The sequence below is a fragment of the Otolemur garnettii genome, unplaced genomic scaffold (genome assembly GCF_000181295.1).
Source record: "Otolemur garnettii isolate 467f Iridium unplaced genomic scaffold, OtoGar3 scaffold00010, whole genome shotgun sequence".
Lineage (NCBI taxonomy): Eukaryota > Metazoa > Chordata > Mammalia > Primates > Galagidae > Otolemur > Otolemur garnettii.
This window is the reverse complement of record NW_003852405.1, coordinates 23,202,114-23,221,330: the sequence shown is the minus strand read 5'-3', so window position 1 is coordinate 23,221,330 and position 19,217 is coordinate 23,202,114. Positions and strand designations below refer to the sequence as shown.

Here is a 19,217-nt window from a genome sequence, read left to right as displayed (position 1 = left end):
CTCTTAGCCACTTGAGCCACAGGCGCCGAGCCTTTTTTTTTTTTTTTAGAGACAGAGTCTCACTTTGTCACCCTTGGTAGAATGCTATGACATCACAGCTCACAGCAACTTCCAACTCCTGGGCTTAGGCGATTCTCTTGCTTCAGCCTCCCAAGTAGCTGGGACTATATGCGCTTGCCACAACATCTGGCTATTTTTTTGTTGCAGTTTGACTGGGGCCAAGTTTGAACCCGCCAAGTGCAAGTTTTTATATGAATCAAATAATTTAATCGGTATCCATGCCAAACTAAGTTAGCTCCAACTTGGGAGGGGAACCCACTGTATTTTTTAAAAAAGGACTAGAATAACCTGTTTCATTACCCTTATCTCCACAGCCAAAATCTTTGCAAATGCTTTTTCTAATAAAACACGTCCATGTGGGGAGGAAATCCTATACTGCTTTGCAGCTCAACATTTTGATCGTAGAAAAGAGTAAAATTAAAAAAAAATAGCAAAATGATCTATTACCAGTACTCAGTTACTTCCCATAGGAAATAATGCCAAGACTCTTTAACTGGAAGCCTGGCCACACCACTGCTAGAAGGATGTGGCCCTCGCGGAGAGTGACCAGGCCACACATATTATGGACAGCTGGAACATGTGAATAGCATCCCAGCTCAGAGTCTCAATAGCAGACAGTGTGCTAATTTGTCTTCCTATCCCCAGGGATTGGAAAGTAGTAATATGCCTTGACCTACAGCTAATAATTCACAAATGCTCATCACAAGATTGGAAAAAAGGACAAACATTGGGAAAAGTGTATTTACTAGGCTTTCGTGACCCATACTTATTTTAGATACAGTCTAGAAATGAGAATGCAATTTACATTAAGGGCAATATACTTTGAAGATTTTCACAACAGGGCAGTCACAGAAGGGTCTTGCTCACTCTGAAGTGTTCCAGGCATACACACTGAGAAGCCTTCCTGGGGTCCCAGGAGCTTTCAAATGGCGACCAGAGGCGGCCAAGACTAGATTCACAGGGTGCTCTCTCCTTATTACGCACCACAAAATGCATATTCCCATAAAAAACTATGTTAACACAAGCTATGAAGAATTATGGTTACGAATGTAACAAATACAGAACTTTCTAAATAAGCATAGTATTTCAATTATATCAAGCAGTGAACAGTTTCTGTAGACTGTCCTGTGAATCTAATAATTTAACAGCAAATCCAATAATCTAATCATCCATATGAAAATCTGAACTAAAGTTAGACTTTAGTCACGATTTTTCTGGTATAACTGATTCTTAAATTCTTCATCATAAATTGCCGATACAGACATTTAAGGGTGGTGAATAAAATTTTTATTTCAAAATGTCTTTGCCACTTTTATGCTTTGAAAATTCAAAATGAATGTATGCCAGGTGAAAACAAACTTGAGGTACAGATTATTTCAGATTTACATACTGATAAACAAAATGCTTATTTATCAGGAGGACTTTCAAAGTGAAGGACACTGCAGTTCCATCATCTAATCACGGCTAGTATGAGACGCAGCACAGCTGAGTCCTTAGTACACTGCAAATGCCTAGAAAAGGGGGCGAGATCTTAGCAGTTTCGTCTTCAGAGCCGGGGTTTTCCAACACAGAAACCATCCCACAATTCTGGGAAGGCTAGGGCAATGGGAGATCATCTTGGAGTTAGAATGTACCACAAAACCGAAGTGACGCAGTTAAGGAAAATGTACAACTTCCGGCAGATCTATGCAGATACCAAAGGTACGATGAACCTGGCTTTCAATTTAACTGTTTCTTTCACACCTTAGACTTAAAAGTAAATCTCAAGGAGCTTTTCTTTCCAGTATGAGAACTCAACCTGCTTTAGGATGGAAAACCACAACAACAAAAAAGATGCTGCCTTCTAGAAATCCGTGTTGTGAAATACCGTATTCCCTAAAGTTAAGTGCTTTTCTTGAAAAATTAGTATGCTTACTCCTGGCAAGGTACATCATGGAAAACATGGGGGTTAAAGAAATCCTTGACAAATCTATCACTGATCATATTTGAAATTTCTAAGTATCTTCCTTTCACCATGTTATTGCTTAAAAGTAAAAGCAAAATCATATCCCAGCCAGGGTTCTTCTTTTGGAAGGTGGTAGTACTTCTAATAATTTGTACCATTTATAGTATCTCAAGCAGTCCGGAAGTGACCATGCATCAAACTGAAGGTAGTGAGTGACTAGCGTGCAAGCTGCCTTCTAGTGACTAGTGTGCAAGCTAGCTCTTGGGGGCTGTACTTATGGTTACTGTGTTAGGAGTACATTCACTAATGCTCACAAGATACTCTTAAGGACGTCCTGTCAGCCTGGAAAAATGGCTCCTGCTACACAACTCCAGAGTCATACATAGTGAAGGGATGACACAAATACGCTCTTTATTTTTTGTAACAACAATGAATTTAAATGGGCTAGCTACAAATGGGGGAGTATATGTAAGTGGCTGAACTGCTGGAAAAGCAGACGGCAGATGGACCTACGTTGCAATACCTACCTAGCAGGGACCGGATCTGTGCAGGCTTCTATGTACAGGGACAAGCGGGGTAGGCACTTAAAGCTTTGTGATGAAAATCCTGGGGGACAGCTGGGCCTCTACCTATTATTACGATTGCCAGTAACAACATACTTTCATGAAGAAACATGCAATCAGAAACATTCTTACGGAGACGGGAAAGAGCCTAAGATTGTTCTGAAAATGAAACAACAGACGTTTGTCCAGAACATCATCGTATCTGAATTATAAAATTCAGTGCTTTTACACTGTCCTATTTATCATTCGTGGTAAACATCTCATTAAAAAGTTACTTAAAAATTATGGGCAATGATACAAAGCCCTCGCTGGTACAGAATATTACTGTACTAGTACCCATCTGGTAAGGAAAATATCACCATCTAGATAGCTTAAATATCTTCTATCACTCAAATATCTTAAACCAATCTTCTTAAATTGTTTTATTCAAAGGTACTTTTGTTGTTCTGCCCTATTACTTTATCACCAATAGTCCTTTTAAAAATTATAATATCCTACATATATAAAATAAAAATCTAATGCCGTAAAAATCTCAAAAATGTGTATTAGTAATGTTGATTATCTAAAGAACTAGGCTTCATGGAATAGCTTTGAATATTTATTGCCCAGATGTATTTAAAAAATTCTTAAATGTGGCAATGGTCCTAATACATCTGTAAACGGAATAACACTAAAAAAATCGTGTATTGGCAGGAAATACTATACTTATGGTGGTGTGAAACTTTTAAATCTTAAAGCCTCAAACATAATCATGTATATCTATGTACAAAACATACATAAATTTCACTTTTATTTAAACATATGAAAGAGGTAATTTCAAATCACACTAAACATAATAAATATAGAACTTGCTTTGTTAAAAATCTACAGTATACATTCAAGTAAAGGCTAAACTTCCGATGCCAACTATATCTGAGACAAGGATTAAACATTTACAATAATCAGTTTCCTAAAAGTGCTATTTTTAATACCTCTAAGAGGAAACTCATTCTAGTGCTTTTGTTTCCATCCAAACATCTATACATTCCTTTATTCACAGAACCAGATGCTTCTGTTACTGAAAATACATATCCAAAGCTTTTCATATCCTTTTAAATAGATTTAACATTTCAGTTCTTTGGGGGAAGACAGGGAAGTCCAAACAAACAACTCAGACCATCATAAATTATTAGATAGAAATGACTTTATGACACACCCTGTTTTAACTTATGTGTGAAATTTGATGAATGTGTTGACCAAAAAAACTGCAGTCCACATGTCTAAGGTAAGTCATCTTTTTCTACATGAGAATTTGTGTAGGTCAAAGAGCATCCACCGTGGCCGCCTTCCTGTGATCCGCGTCTGGACGCCACACTCCATTTCTGATTTGTACATTCCCTTCCAACCTGACTAGGTTGGGTTTCTTCAGGAGCTATATTCAGCATGTTGATTGAACTGTCAAGGAAATTAAGGAAAGATCCTAGTCATTGCCTTTTTCTTTTATACTTAAGCTATGCCTGAATGTCTAAAGTCTACCACCGCCATGTCCTGTGCTAAGTGAATTTTGAGGACCCAATGATCAAACATTCAAGAAAAGTGTTTCAACGTGGCCTAATTTATGACCTTTACCTTATCTACCCATCTGTTAACCTCATTTATCCCTTTAGTCTCCCTTGAAACATGGTGCCCAGAACGTGTGGGTTCTGAAAGCTAATGCTCCCTGTGTCCCATGCCTCGGCCACTATTTTTCTAATAATCTCTCTGGCCTCTTTCTTGGCTTGTCCATTTGTTCATGCACGCTTTCCTCCATCCACCCATCCAGATATTTAATGAGTACCAATAAAAGCAGTTAAGGGACGACTCTGATGCCAGATGGTTTTGGTGCAGCTAGCCTCAATAACTTTAAAATCTATGGAGCTGAGAGGGTGCATAATATTTTTTTATCAACTGAACTGACAAAAACTTTTCAAAATGTATATTTATGATTTTGTTTACTAATGTGAACAAATCATAATACAGCAATCTTCATTAAATTGCTTTTAATTCTAAAATCTTTCTAAAATAAAAACCTAATTTTACTTATATTTATTTACCAATACTTAAAAAAAAAAAAAAAGGAACTTGCTTAAAATAATTCAGTCCTCAGAATCCCTGTACTTCAGAGCCCTATCAGACAAGATCAGTGATTCCAACTAAGTTCTGTAAGTAACTTAGGACATAAGTTTCTTTGCATGGAATCCAAGGCACAACCTTTTTGTAAAATTCCATTCTATAATAAAGGAGCAATGAGAACATTGTAGAAATTAGTTACAAATATTCCCAATTACTTTGCTTTAATTTTCTATAATCTTTTATTACAAAGTACTTCAGGAGCAAGAGATCCAAATTTACCAAATTATCTAAAATTTCACGAACCATGTCAAAGTTCTCTATTATGTAATAACTTTTGTTTTATTCTCAGAAGACAGTACAATGAACAGCTTAACAGTTCCTCTAAGCTCCAAAGTTCTGTTTCTATGCCAATGATGGTGTTTAGGGGAGCATTCAGAATACCAGAAACAGAAAAGCTTTTTATAATGCATTTGTTTACTTATACAAATATATGTAAATGTACCTTTTTTCCCCCAAGTCAGAATCTTGCTGTCACCCAGGCTACAGTACAGTGGTGTGATCACAGCTCACAACATCCTCAATTCGTGGGCTCAACTGATCCTCCTGGCTCAGCCTCCCCAGTAGCTGGGACTACATGTAAGCACCTTCCACTACACCTGGCTAACTTTTAAAAATTCTCTTATACAGACGGGACCTGGCTATGCTGCCGAGGCTGGTCTTGGATTCCTGGCCCCAAATGATCCTTCCACTTTAGCCTCCCGCAGTGCTAGTACTATAGGTGTGAGCCACCATACCTGGCCATACATGTATTTTGATTTTTATAGCCTATGACTAATTTACAATGGACCAGGTATTTAAATATACTGACACTTACCTCACAAAACCCTAGGCTGAACTTTTCTGAGCAAAACAAAATGCCTTCAAAAAATATTCATATCAAATATTTAATAATGAAAAACAATTACCTAAAAAGGTAAAAATTTAAAATATAAAAATAACTGTTGTCTGTTATGCTGGCTTTTGGGTATAAAATGCATTATTTGTGAATGTGACAGAATCTGTGTCTCTGTCTATGTAGATAGTCCTGACGGGTCAAATTTGGACATTTTAGTAACATACATAGAAATGTTAAGAAAATACTTCTATGCTTACATATCATCTTTTGACTCTAAATTTAAAAAACTTTTACTTCCCCCGTTCAATCCATAATTGAAACATAATCATGTATGTCTCATTTCAAAATATATCCCAAATCCCACTTTTACCTTCACACTACGACCCCAGTCCGACTGCTACCATCTCTCACTCCAACTCCAGGAACGTCATCTCCTGTTATATTACTGACTCCTACAACCTATTTTCCACACAATGAAACAGATTTCTAAAACTTAGCTTTTTTTTTTTACTTTGCTGCTTAAAACTCTCAAAGGCTTTTCCACTGCCCTTTAAACAAGTGACCTACGGACTAAAACATTTTACAAATGAAATTCCAAACGTGTGCAGGGGTGGATGTAAGCAGGGCAGGGTTACAGATGAACAACACGGATCACGAGTTAACAGCTGCTGAACCTGAGTGATGGGGACGCGGGGGCTCAGGGCCTGACTCTCCCGACAGGAGCACATATTTCCACTCCTTCATCTCTCTGTCCTCATGGCGACCTCATCACACCTCCTGGTCTTGCTCGCTCCCTCGCTCCACCAGGGGCTGCAACACACCAGGTGTGTCCTACCTCAGGGGTCCAACATGAGCCTAGCATGCCCTTTCTCTCTTTGTTGACCTGTAATGTTCACTTGGAGTCAGAATCTCCCCATCTTTTAAAAGTCAACTATCAATTACAGTGTCTTATTCTCTTCCTTTAAAAAGCTTCACTTCTTATTTTAAAATCCATCCATTTAACAATTCTTGGCCCAAGGGCCAGCCGGCTTCTTCAATTCTTGGTTCCACACCAGTCTCTATCACTGGCCAAGTCTGCTGCAGCTCTGAGTCTTGCCTTCTAAGGCCTCCATCACCTGCTTAATAAGGAGGAAAGAGATGACTACCCACTTTCCAGCTTGCCCCTTTGATCTTTTCTAGTCCTCTCTGTCTCACTAAGAATGCTCTACCTACTTCCTCTGCTTAACTCAAAGTTAATCTTGGACGAGGCTCTGAGACAGAGTATTGATAGTATCTCAGAACAGTAACTAAAATACAGCAATTAAGAGCAGTGTATGGGTTTCCTGGAGGGGGGAGCAACCTTTTTTAATAGTGACATCCTAAAAGCCTACCCAGGCTTTTCTCAGTTCTCTGCCTTTCAATACCAATGAAATGGGCACACCAGAAGAAACTTTAAAATATGTACTCTCAACTGTCAAAACAATATATTACTGCATAAGACAATTAAAATACTTAAAATATTAAGTAACTCCTGTAAATAAGACTATATTTCAAATGTGAAATAAAAAGACACATGTATGACTTAGCTCTAAGAGGACAGGGGCCACAGATGTCCCCCTTGCTACTGTATTCCCAGCCGCTAGCACAAGGCCTAGATGTACTGGACATAATAAATACCTGCAGAATGGATACATCAATCTACTAAATTGCTCCCCCCTAGACGTCTACTGTTGCTAATGCTACACGTAGGCCGATTTTCCCTTAGCAGTGCCACTCTGACAATTTTTACAAATATATGAAGAGGTCACATGTAGGCAGATACCTGTGTTTGGATACACAGGAGCGTGTCTGGCCAAAGTCTGAAGTAGAAGGTGAAGCAGGAAGAGACTTGGTGAGTTTAGATGTGCAAACTGGAGAGCCATTAGGCACACTGTGAGGCTTCTTTAGCCGCTGCCTCGAGTGTACTCCAAGATTGTCCTGATCAGAACCTGTTTTTAAAAAAGAAAAGGACAAAGTACATATGGTGAGGTTGAAAAAGTGAAGGTAATTAACCAGGATGATTCATTCATACCCGGGCGTGAAGTAGAAGAGCACACTGTTATCGTCTGGGTTGCACGCCCCACAAACATTAGTCAGGATCTAGTTTTAAAAATATTTCCAGATTGTAAATTTTCAAAAAATCATTCACAACAGAAGTTACTCTTGGTATACATAGTACACTTCTCACCCCCACTCTGAATAACTAAAATATTAAAGTTGATTTTTAGTTCCTATTAGAGAGCCCTTATTGGTGACATCTGAAGTTTTATATTAATACTTAATAGTATTTTATTTGCATGCATGTTCAGCTCAGAGGTTATGAAGTACTCACTTCCTGAGAAGGCACTGAAAATTTTCACATTTTCTGAGTTCTGGTGGTCAAAGGTAGTCATATTTAAAAACTGCTGCTTTAACCAACTGGCTCTTTCTTCTTCAAATGCCTTTCTCTACCACAACAAACAAACCAAAGAAATAATGATCAGTATTTCAGCATCCACACAGTTGACATTTCACATGACTTCTCCAGCTACCTGGTCTCTGGTTATCTGTACGTACTTCTTATGCTAAATGAATTGACTTAAAAAGACTAAGAGAAATTTCAATTAAGAAAATTATATGTATTTTGTATTTACCTGGATGGGGTTGGACAACATTCTCCTAAGTAAAGTTATCTCTAGAAATCAAATGCAAGCACCTCCGTACCCAATACTACATTGAAACGAACAGGTCAATAACTCTACCGGTCCACACAGGAGAGAAACACAATTAAACTCAAGGAGGAGGACTGGGGCGGAGCAGTAAGTTCCTACCTAATGGGTACAATGTAGGGGTGTATGGAGCATCTGGAGAAAGGACTCTACTGCGACTCAGACTTCACCTTACAAATGCAAACAACGTAACCTAATCATGTGTACCTTCATAGTGATCCAAAATAAAAAAGAAAGTTATGTTTGAAAAATAAAAATTCATCTCTTTTATGTAATAAACCCACAATCACTATTTTCATAATTGTGAATACGTTCAAATGGACAATGCGAAAAAAACAACATCAGCGTAATTTCTGAACATGCAGATCATCACACATATAAAACTACGGACGATAGAAAAATGCCCTGCTACCTTGCAAATTAATCACCTGAACCAAAGGACACAGAACTTCATCACACAGTTCTCTCATTCTTTAGCCACCTACCAGTCTCTGTGGCCACCACCACTAAACCACAAGGGATATACGCAGGCTGTGTCAAACTCTGCCCCTCTTCTGAATGGCTGAGGACTCCCAAACTAAATTCTCCCTCAGTGCTCATTTCTTTCAGCTTTCCTTCCCAATCCCCTGCTCCTACTGTTCCCAGCAAGTGCAGGCAGAGAGGTCCTCATGCAGAGAAAGGCACAGGCAGCCGGGAGTGACATGCCACGCAGCCAGAGTATCCTGCAGGAGTGTGGGGGATGTGCCTCAGAAACAGAGGGGGTCCCATGGACAGGAGCAAAGGCTGCAGCGAACTGCTGTTTCCTGAGGAAGAAAGCTAGTGATGAAGCAGACTTTCACAATCGTGGCGGAAATCTAGGCCAGCTGCTTAAAACAACAGAGTTTCATTCATATACATTAACACACACTCACGCATCACCAGACTCTGGAAGAAAACTGACAGCGTAAGAGAAAAAAGATAACCGACTGGGGCTAGCAAATAATTCAAGAGATGAAGAAACCTTTTTAAAAAATCCTCACATAATCAGATTAATACACATCTATAAATCAGCATGATGCTACATTAAACGTATTTAAAAGATAAATTCCAAAATAAAAACTCAGTGGCTGAAATGCATACCAAAATTGTCCCTGCAGATCAGTGTGGTGATCTATGAGGTAAAATTAAGAGAATATCCCAGAACTTAGAACCCAAAGTCAATTACAGATATATTTAGAAGACCAAACATTCGTCTAATTCAACTTAAACGATAAAATAATAGAGACGAAAATTTTCCTAAACTGAAAAAAGCATAGAATCTTCAGGCTGAAAGGAATTATCTAGATACATTCTGGGTTAAATTTCAGACTTTACGAGTGGAAAAATACCAAAAACTTCCAGAGAGAAAGGACCAAAACCAAAACACAGCATTATTTACATAGTAATGCAGGTTATATTACAATCAGCCCTCTTAAAACCAAACACAGGAAGAAATGGACAATTCAAAGACTTGAGGGAAAAAGTTGGAAGCTAAACTCTATACCCAGCCAAACAAATCAAGTATGAATATATTTCAGGATGTTCCAGAATTCAGAATGTCTATTGCTAATGCACTATTTTCAAGAAGGTAAAACAGTTAAATTTTAAAACACGGTATAAGTGGTATGTATCATTCTATATGTTCGGTCTCCCTTTCAAGTTATTTATGAGCTCACCAACAGTAAAATAATTTGGGGAAAAAAAAGAGAAACAATTAAAAGCAGAACGTAGAAGCATTTAAATAGGCCTAAAAACCCACTAAATTTTCAAAAGCGCTACAACTGTATAAAATACCTCCAATCCCAGGCGAATAGCAGCTTCTGTAAAGCTTCGTCTTTCTCTCTCAAAATTCTTTTTTTGCTCTTTAAAAAGGGCCCATTCTTCTTTGAGACGTTCCTTTTCTTCCAACAAATAACAGTCTCGTATCAGTGAAGTGGTATCATCATCACACGCAGTCGCCAGCTGCTGCTATCAAATTTTAAAACACAGTAAGTCCCAGAGGGTCCCTGCAACCCTCCAACAAGTAGAAATGAAAGCAAGGGAAGGCCGGTCAAACTTCAGGGCAAGAACAGAAATTAAGAAGAATCAGAAAGTTGAACAAGGAGTCTCCATTCCCAAATGCTACTATCCCAACTAGCCAAGCATGGACTGTTCAAGGAATGCCATGTGACGTATCTGTCAGCAGGAAACAGACCGGGAAATTGTCAAATACTGTAGACTTTATGAAATAAAGGAACACAAATCGGGTAAGATTCAGCAAAATTCTGGCCTTTCATAGAGGAGAACACTTTAAAAGGTAATTTGCCTTTACCTGTAAAAGCTGCTGCTGAGTTTTAATCATTTCTTTACATTGCTGAATTTCTAACTCAAGTTTTTCGGTTTCTTGTTCGTGGTCGTGTCGTGAGATTACGTCTTCGTCATTAAGACCGTCCAAATGTACCTTTGAAACTAACAAAAATCCAGTAAGTCGACATGGGTTTTACAGCCGCTATTTAGTTTATGGTGTTTTGAGTCATATGTTTAAAAACTAAGGCTCTCAAAACTTGAATCTCACAGGTTTTCAAAAAGGCAATTTCCTTGGGCCTTTTAAAATTTCATTAAGCTATAATAAATTAAATTTGTTATTTCAACACTATGAAAAATTTTTAAAGAACCAAGTAACTATCAGGAGTTCACAACAACCATGAACTTGTCAGATTTTTAACACCAAATGAAATGCTTACCAACAGAACTCTATTGCCAACATTTAATTTGTACACACTGATTCAAGAATAGGCTCTAATTAAGAACAGAGGATGTGGCTATATTCATATAATAGAAAAAAAATTTATAACCCTTGATCTTGTTGACAATTCGTAACCCTTGATCTTGTTGACATTTCTTCAAAGATCAATGAAGTGCTACAAACCCTGCTGTCACATGTTATTAATCAATTCAACAAATATGAAGGCCAAACATACTTGCCATTTACCAACAACAATGCTTCAAATAAAATCTGATGTACGTTCATTTATACTACAATACTACACTATTCTACTATAATAATACTGTAATAATTCTGCTGGTTGGTTGCTCTTTACTATTTAAGATAATGGAATGAGTTCATGATTTTGACAGCTAAATTTTCTTTAAATAGACTTCATTTACTAGCAGAAACCTTAATTCTCCTGATTCGAAAGCAGGCAAACTTTAATATAAATTAAGAATCTATTAATCAGTGTAGATCTATGAAGACAAAGAATGTCTAAAATAATACCCCTGTTAAGTGAAAACACTGAAGAAACATTAAATATGTAATATTTAATTTTTATTTTTAAATAAACATTTTACAGATCTATAAAGATCTGGAAAGATATGCACCAAATGATCACTATGTATGGGGACCAGGGACTTGGATACTCTACTTTATTACTTCCTAACTGATAGTTCACATTGCCCATCTATTACTCTGAAAATAATTTTAAAGGAATTGTTAGGAAGCCAGTAGTATGCAGGCTTCCTAATAATTTTCCTGGGAAATGAGAAAAGGTTCATATCTCTACTAATATTATGATGAATGTTTCCTGCTTTTCAAGATTGAGCGTTAGAGACTCTGTTGTCATTACTGAACTGTGCAGTGCATTTGCAGTTGACAGACATAGGACGCCCTCTTTTCTTTTTTTTGAGACAGAGTCTCACTATGTCACCCTCGGTAGAGTGCCATAGCTTCTCAGCTCACAGCAATCTCAAACTTTTGGGCTTAAGCAATTCTCTTGCCTCAGCTTCCCAAATAGCTGGGACTACAGTCGTCCCCTACACTTGGCTATTTTTGTTGTTGTTGTTGCAGTTGTCATTGTTGGTTTAGCTGGCCCGGGCCGGTTTTGAACCCACCAGCCTGGGTGTATGTGGCCGGCACCCTATCCACAGATCCATGGGCACTGCCCGTTATCCTCTTTTCAAAGTGAGGATCACACTTCACATCTAAACAGGCAAAATCTTGCTTGCAAACCACCAAACTAAGCTACTGTACTTCTGGTGTGAACCCATAGGGTGACTTTTTAACCGACTGAAAATGAACAGCTTCAGAAGTGTCACAACTCATCTCACATGCCTTGAAGCAGTAGTTACCTTGGTTATCAAGTTTTTCAACATGACTTTTTAAAATTCTCCACTGTTTTCTGATGCTGTTTGTAAGCTGCTCTCTCACCGTCTCACAGGAAAGGTCCCACACACTGTCCCTATTCAGCTCCCCGGCATCCTCCTCAGCATCGGAGATAACCTACAAGTGGTGAGAGATGAAGAGGGAGACCGGCATCCTCAGAGAGCTTTAGACTCGCAGGCAGCAGGCATCAGCTTGCTCACCAGGGAGCATCTCAGCAGCCCTTCCCTGCTGTCTCTCACCCACCGCCCAGTATTAACATGAACAGCCTGAGAAAAGTAACTAACATTGAAGACAGAAACTCCCCAATTCAGGTCTCTCCAAACCTGAATTTGAATGCGATTATAGCTGGTGACGAGTCACGGAGCTGTTTGAAGTTACCACGTATCTAGTGCTGTATTAGATGCTTTCACCTGACATTTATTCCTCCAATCCTGCTACAGAGTGGGAAGACGGAGGCTTAGAGAAGTAGCCATCACACAGCCAAGAGGCAGAACTGAGATTCGAAGTTAGATCAACTTGTTCTAATCCCAGGCTGCTTGAAGAAATGAACCTGTGAAGTCATCTCCAAAGCCAAAGCAACTGCTAATCCTATTCTCCTCATATAAAATCTTTATGCAAGCAAAGATATTTTTCTTTGTATTCTACCAAGACAAGAAATCACAAGAAAATGCAGCAAACTTTATTGATATCTAATCATACAGAATGAAAGTAGGATAAAGAACACAGGGAACCAACACAAAAATGTAAATATGTCATAGTAACCTGCAACTACAGAAAATATCCCCAATTTGTTTTTTGTTATTAGCATCCAGGAAGGTAGAGAGAGAGATCTTCCTAACTTGAACAATAAAAATATTGCTGGGAAAAAAAGAAGAAAAAACCTAAGAAATTGGTATTCCATCCAATGCACTCAATTCTAATATGAAGCCAGTAGATGGTAACACATACCCACATAAGAGGGAAACTCAAATCAATCAAGGTGGGGGTGAGGGAGGGGGAGGGGGGGGATGAGTGTGCTCCATCTTAACGGGCACAACGTTAGGGTGTATGGCACACCTCTGGGGGACAGGACATAATTATAAGAGGGGCTTTACTTAACAAATACAAACAATGTAACATAATTCACTATACCCTCAACTAACCTGAAACAATTAAAAAAAAAAAACTACATTGAGGCAGTGCCTGTGGCTCAGTGGGTAGGGCACCAGTCCCATATACTGAGGGTGGCGGGTTTGAACCCAGCCCTGGTCAAACAACAAAAAAATAGCCAGGCATTGTGGCAGGTGCCTGTAGTCCCAAGCTACTTGGGAGGTTGAGGCAAGAGAATCGCCTAAGCCCAGGAGTTGGAGGTTGCTGTGAGCTGTGACACCACAGCACTCTACCGAGGGCATTAAAGTGAAACCCTGTCTCTAAAAAAAAAAAAAAAAAAAAAAGACTACATCAAAAATTACACCGAATCAGCTCGGCACCTGTGGCTCAAGCAGCTAAGGCACCAGCCACATACACCTAAGGTGGCGGGTTCAAATCCAGACCGGGCCCGCCAAACAACAATGATGGCTGCAACCAAAAAATGGCCAGGCGTTGTGGCAGGCGCCTGTGGTCCCAGCTACTTGGGAGGCTGAAGCAGAAGACTCGCTTGAGCCCAGGAGTTGGAGGTTGCTATGAGCTGTGATGCCATGGCACACTACCCAGGGGGATAGCTTGAGGCTCCATCTCAAAAAAAAAAAAAAAAAAAATTACACCAACTGTAAATAACTTAACACTCTATTTGAAAGGCAGAGATTATCCCATTCAATAAAAGAATAAGGGTCAACTGTGTGCTACCTAATAATAAACACATTTTCATTAAAAAAAAAAAAAGAATATGTAGTCTTCCTCCAAATGTAAACACTGAATTGTGAAGAATTATATAGGATACTACCCACCAGCTGAGAAATGGGGGTGAGGAAAATGTAATCATCTGAGAAAGATCTCGTACCTTTCGCTGACTGTAATGAGACGTTAGTAAAAGTTGGACCAAGAACTGAGGATGCAGCAGGAGGAACAGGACTATGCCAACCCTGAAGAGGGTCTGGGCATGTGGAGAACTGACTAGAGAGGACAGAGCGGGGGAGACAAGTTTAAAGACAAGACGGCAAGCAGGCCCCAAACTGGAGAGAATGAAGAAATAATCAAGTAATATTCTTTAAAATGTTTTAAAGAAAAAAATAAACAGTTGGAGGTAGGATGGACTGATTAGTCGGAATTATCAGAATAAAGAATCCTCGTGTAGGGTTAAAAAACAAATTCCGGTGACTTGCTGATAATTAGCGTTTTCTAGTAACATTGTTATTTTCAGATTTTAATCACTAAAGTGAATGCGCTAAAATCCAGATTTTAAACTTACACGCAAAGCAATTAAGGAGACTGAACTTTTTATCATTATCCCACTTTTTCTAGACCTCTGCATATTACTCCCCCACGTCAAATGCTTTCCCCATGTTTTCTACCTCAAAAACACCAGTTTTTAAGGAACTAGCCCAAATGTGACTTTCTCAGATGTCTCCTTTGATTGCCACAGTAACTGTTCCATTTTGTACGTTGCACCACCCTATGACAGCACCCAAAATGTGTGATAATCAATTGTCCACATGCCCGTCTCTCCCAAGAAGAGCTTCTTGAGGGTGAAAAAATCATTATCTTTTTAGGTTTTTCTTTCCAGGGACTAGAATAAATTTATGGACTGAACGACTATTTGGTTCCCAAAGTTAAGAGAAGTTTCACTCTGGAAAGCAGAGCACACAATACTTTTGAAAGGATGTCTGCAAAGTGATTACAACCACTAGCTCTGGTGTCAGACAGACTGGGCTCAAATCCCAGTTCTGTCATGTGTGGTGCTGGGCTACTAACTGCTGGGCCTTAGTTTCCCCATCTATAAAATTGGTATAATTATAGTATCTCATTCTAAATCATCAAAGTATAATATTTGAAATAATTTCTCAGGTATTATAAAAATGTTATGAAATGAGACAATGTTTACAAAGTGTTTATCACAATGCTTGGCACAGACTAAGTCCCTGGAAAATCATCTCCATCATCTCCCAGAGCATGTCCGAAAACACACAGGGACGCATTTCAGGTTGTCACAGTGACTGGGGGTAGTGCAGCAGGGAGCCTCCTATTTAAACGCGTGTCCCCACTGAGAATACCGAGCGGGTGTTTTTTACCAGCTCTAATTAACAATCTGAAGACTGTATAAAAGAGGAAAGAGCCACTCACAGTCCCAGCACTATCGTCTGCTCTTTCTCTAGGTTTCTTCTTTTGGGGAGAAAGAAGGGAAATCATTTCCTTTTTCATCTGCTGAAGAACCTTCTTAAGTTCCGCATTTTCCATTAGGATTTGCTTCTGACGACATTCATAATCGTTCAAGAGAATTTTATACATTTCGTCTTCATTCCTGAGAAAGAGACTGTCAGTATGAAAAGGCAGCCTCGGAAGCAAAGTGCTCAAATGTATCACTTCACACTGGACCTTACCTGGCTTCAGTTTTCCCAGTCCTCCAGGAGCCTCTTTTTCCATCAGCTCTTCCCACATAATTTAAAACATCCATAGCTACAAACACAAATACACAAAACAAAACCAATTCTTACCATTCATATTTAAGTGTTTAAAGTCCTAAAATACTCTATACACAATGAGAGACATTAGTGAGTTTGGTGTAAAGGTTAGAGTTCAAGTTCTAGTTCCACTACTTGTAAGCCGTGAGATCTTGACAAGTGATTTAACTGCTAAGCCTATTCATTCACTTGACATGGTAAGAATAATGAAACCAAAGTGTTGTGAAAACTGTTAAAGCACTTAACACAGTAGGGATGAACCTTGTACCCAGCACACAGTTAAATACCTAAATGTTATTTTATAATTATTAATTTCATTAGCAGGGGTTGGCAAACTAAGGCATACAGGCCAGCTGCCTGATTTTGTAAATAAAACTTTATTGGAGCACAGCCATGCTCATTATTTGTTTATTGTCTACGGCTACTTTTTCCAAACTATGGGAAAGACAAGTAGGTGCCACAGACTTGTACATCCCACAGAACCAAAAATGCTTAGTATGTGGACCTGTACCAATAAAGTTTGCCACACCCTGTTAACATTAACACCATCATCATCACCAAAGGAGAAAAACTCTTGACAGTACTAATGTCTCTCCTGCCTTTGATGGAGATGCAAACATTTGGCATAAGTTACTATAATTTTAGCATTAATAAAATCATTATCAAACTGTCACTTCCAATTGGCTTTGGGCCAGAAAACAGCAAAAACCTCTATAATGTAAGGGCTCTGTTTCCAGAGTTAATTCAATCCTTAATTAACCTCTCTAATTAAAGGCTACATTTTATACTTTCAGCATTCCATCCTGCTTTTAATTTTTCTTTGCTTCATGAACATCAAGCTAACCAACATCAAAAACCAAGTCCAAACAAGTAAGGTTTATCAACTTAGAATTCTAAGATTTCCAATGGTGTCTTAACTACCTATTAAGACACATTCACTTTCCATTTTCCAGTAATTGTTAAAATAAAATATTCAAATACCTGCAACAGCTTTGCTGTATAGAATGACAGAGATGTAATCAACTCTGAATTGCTGTTGACAGCAGGCAGAGCCTGCCATGTGACAGCGTGAACCACAAGCTCACTAGCTACAGCTGAGACCATGTTCAGTTTGGGGCAGACAGTTTAGCGGTATTACTGTATGATGTACGTTACAGGACTGCCTATAATCCACAGGAAACTATTCTTCAATAAACAGATTCCTTTTTTGTTGTCGTTGTTGAGACAGAGTCTCACTTTGTCTCCCTGCGTGGAATGCAGTGACACCATCACAGTTTACAGCTACCTCCGACTCCTGGGCTCCAGGGATCCTCTTGCTTCAGGACAACAGGGTGCATATGACAACCCAGCCGGGTTTTTAAATGTTTTGTGGAGACAGAGTCTTGCCCTTGTCCTGGCCAGTCTTGAGCTTGTAAACTCAAGCAATTCTCCATCCTCAGCCTCCCAGAGTGCTTAGTCTTATAGGCATGAGCCCACCATGCCCAGCTAAACACAGACTTCTTATTCTCTAAGTTATACCAGGCCATCAAAACTTAATGCATAACTCTACTTTTTCTGTATATAGCTTTACATTTTAATCAGTACTATATTCTTAAAATTTCACACATTACCTATAGGAAATAGTTGTAAATTAAACTTTTCAAAAAAGTATACCTTAAACACACAAATCTGCATAACTTTTACAGTCTATCCTTCTAACTACTTCAAAAATGCACACCCCACTTATTTAAGGGAGCTCAAACTGACAAGTGATTTGCTCTGAAGAACAATTTTATGATGTTGACTCTAAAATCACACTAGTTTTGACACTTAGAAAGCAATCTTGATTTTTAATACTGTCAGTCCCTTGCCATGGAAGATTAGAGTGTCCTGTGGCTTAGTTTTTCTCTAGGAATTATCCTGCACCTGTCATGTTAGAAAATACATGCAATCATGAAGCAAAGCAGAATGACTCACTTCACTGTCTAGAAATGTCTAAAGTTTTAGTTTATATGAACAACCATACACCATCTAAAAATCAGTGCATAGAGCATGAAACTAACACTTCACGAGTAAGTGCTCAATCCTTTTATTTCTTGGTGTAACATGAGCTTATTTATTCCCTTAGCTGCATTGTTGCCAACTGCTTACCTATTTTTTTATCCTTCTTGTTCATAACAAGTTGATGTAGACGTTCTTTCAGTTTATTATATTCACGCTCTTTTCTCTTCATATCATGATTATACTGAGTAGCTCGACTTGCAATTATATTCTGTAATTTTTGCACCTAAAAAAACCCATTTTCCATGAGGATTATGAACCTGGTTAAAATTTACAAATTCAAGAGAACAAGACGTGAGCATTCATATATAATAGCTTTCAAGTTCCGGAATGATTCCTTCTTCTCTGTAACCACTGAATCACATCAAGTTTTTATTTTTTAATTCTGAAAATTCCAGAAGTGTTAACTTCTAAATTATGTTCTATGCCCTTTACCTTACATACAGACTCTGATAATTTAAGATCCGGACCTTCCTATGGAAGTATTAAAATAATTAAATATTCATCTGAAATAAACAGAATTTATCTGGTCATTTTTTGTGACTGCTTCATTCTGCTGACTTGAGATGTCTTTACTTCTTATTAATCTGTGAAAAGATTTTAGCCTGAGGCAGACAGCATTAGGGAAACAGGCTCATTTTTCTCAAAATCAATTGTCAAATAAGAGTAAGTCCAAACTGTAGACAGAATCCATTTCAAATATTTGCTGAGTACCTACTATGTGCCAGGCACTGCTGTTCAAAGATCATATCTGCTATGGCTTCTCAGGCGGCTATGTTCTGTCTATATAGCCGCTCTCAATCCCTGCTAGAGATTAACACGATTAACTTAATCCCCATCAAGGATGAACTATATTCAAACCATTTAAGTGTAATCAACAGATTGAGTCAAAATTTCCTGTTAAATAATTCAAGGAGATTTGCTTCAGTAACCTTATGGTTAAGATATGAATTACCGGCTCGGCGCCTGTGGCTCAAGCGGCTAAGGCGCCAGCCACATACACCTAAGGTGGCAGGTTCTAATCCCCAGCACGGGCCTGCCAAACAACAAAGATGGCTGCAACCAAAAAATGGCCAGGCGTTGTGGCAGGCGCCTGTAGTCCCAGCTACTTGGGAGGCTGAGGCAGGAGACTCGCTTAAGCC

The 19,217-nt window shown here is 38.7% G+C and overlaps 1 protein-coding gene across 4 annotated transcripts in view; it reads right to left on the bottom strand.

Moving 5' to 3' along the window:
• Nucleotides 1-2,399: 2,399 nt before the first annotated feature.
• Nucleotides 2,400-19,217, bottom strand: part of SSX2IP (SSX family member 2 interacting protein) — a 34,690-nt gene continuing 17,872 nt past the window's right edge. For 3 of the 4 annotated variants that reach the window (XM_003784191.3, XM_023509850.1, XM_023509849.1), the window contains 9 exons: nt 18,166-18,301; nt 15,955-16,030; nt 15,698-15,875; nt 12,406-12,556; nt 10,610-10,746; nt 10,093-10,266; nt 7,905-8,019; nt 7,356-7,521; nt 2,400-4,002 (listed from right to left, as the gene is read on the bottom strand). In XM_003784191.3, the coding sequence (XP_003784239.1) occupies nt 3,828-4,002; nt 7,356-7,521; nt 7,905-8,019; nt 10,093-10,266; nt 10,610-10,746; nt 12,406-12,556; nt 15,698-15,875; nt 15,955-16,030; nt 18,166-18,301 (1,308 nt within the window). In that variant the 3' untranslated portion in view covers nt 2,400-3,827. The remainder of the gene's footprint in view (nt 4,003-7,355; nt 7,522-7,904; nt 8,020-10,092; nt 10,267-10,609; nt 10,747-12,405; nt 12,557-15,697; nt 15,876-15,954; nt 16,031-18,165; nt 18,302-19,217) is intronic. The other variant, XM_012801763.2, reaches the window with a different exon arrangement.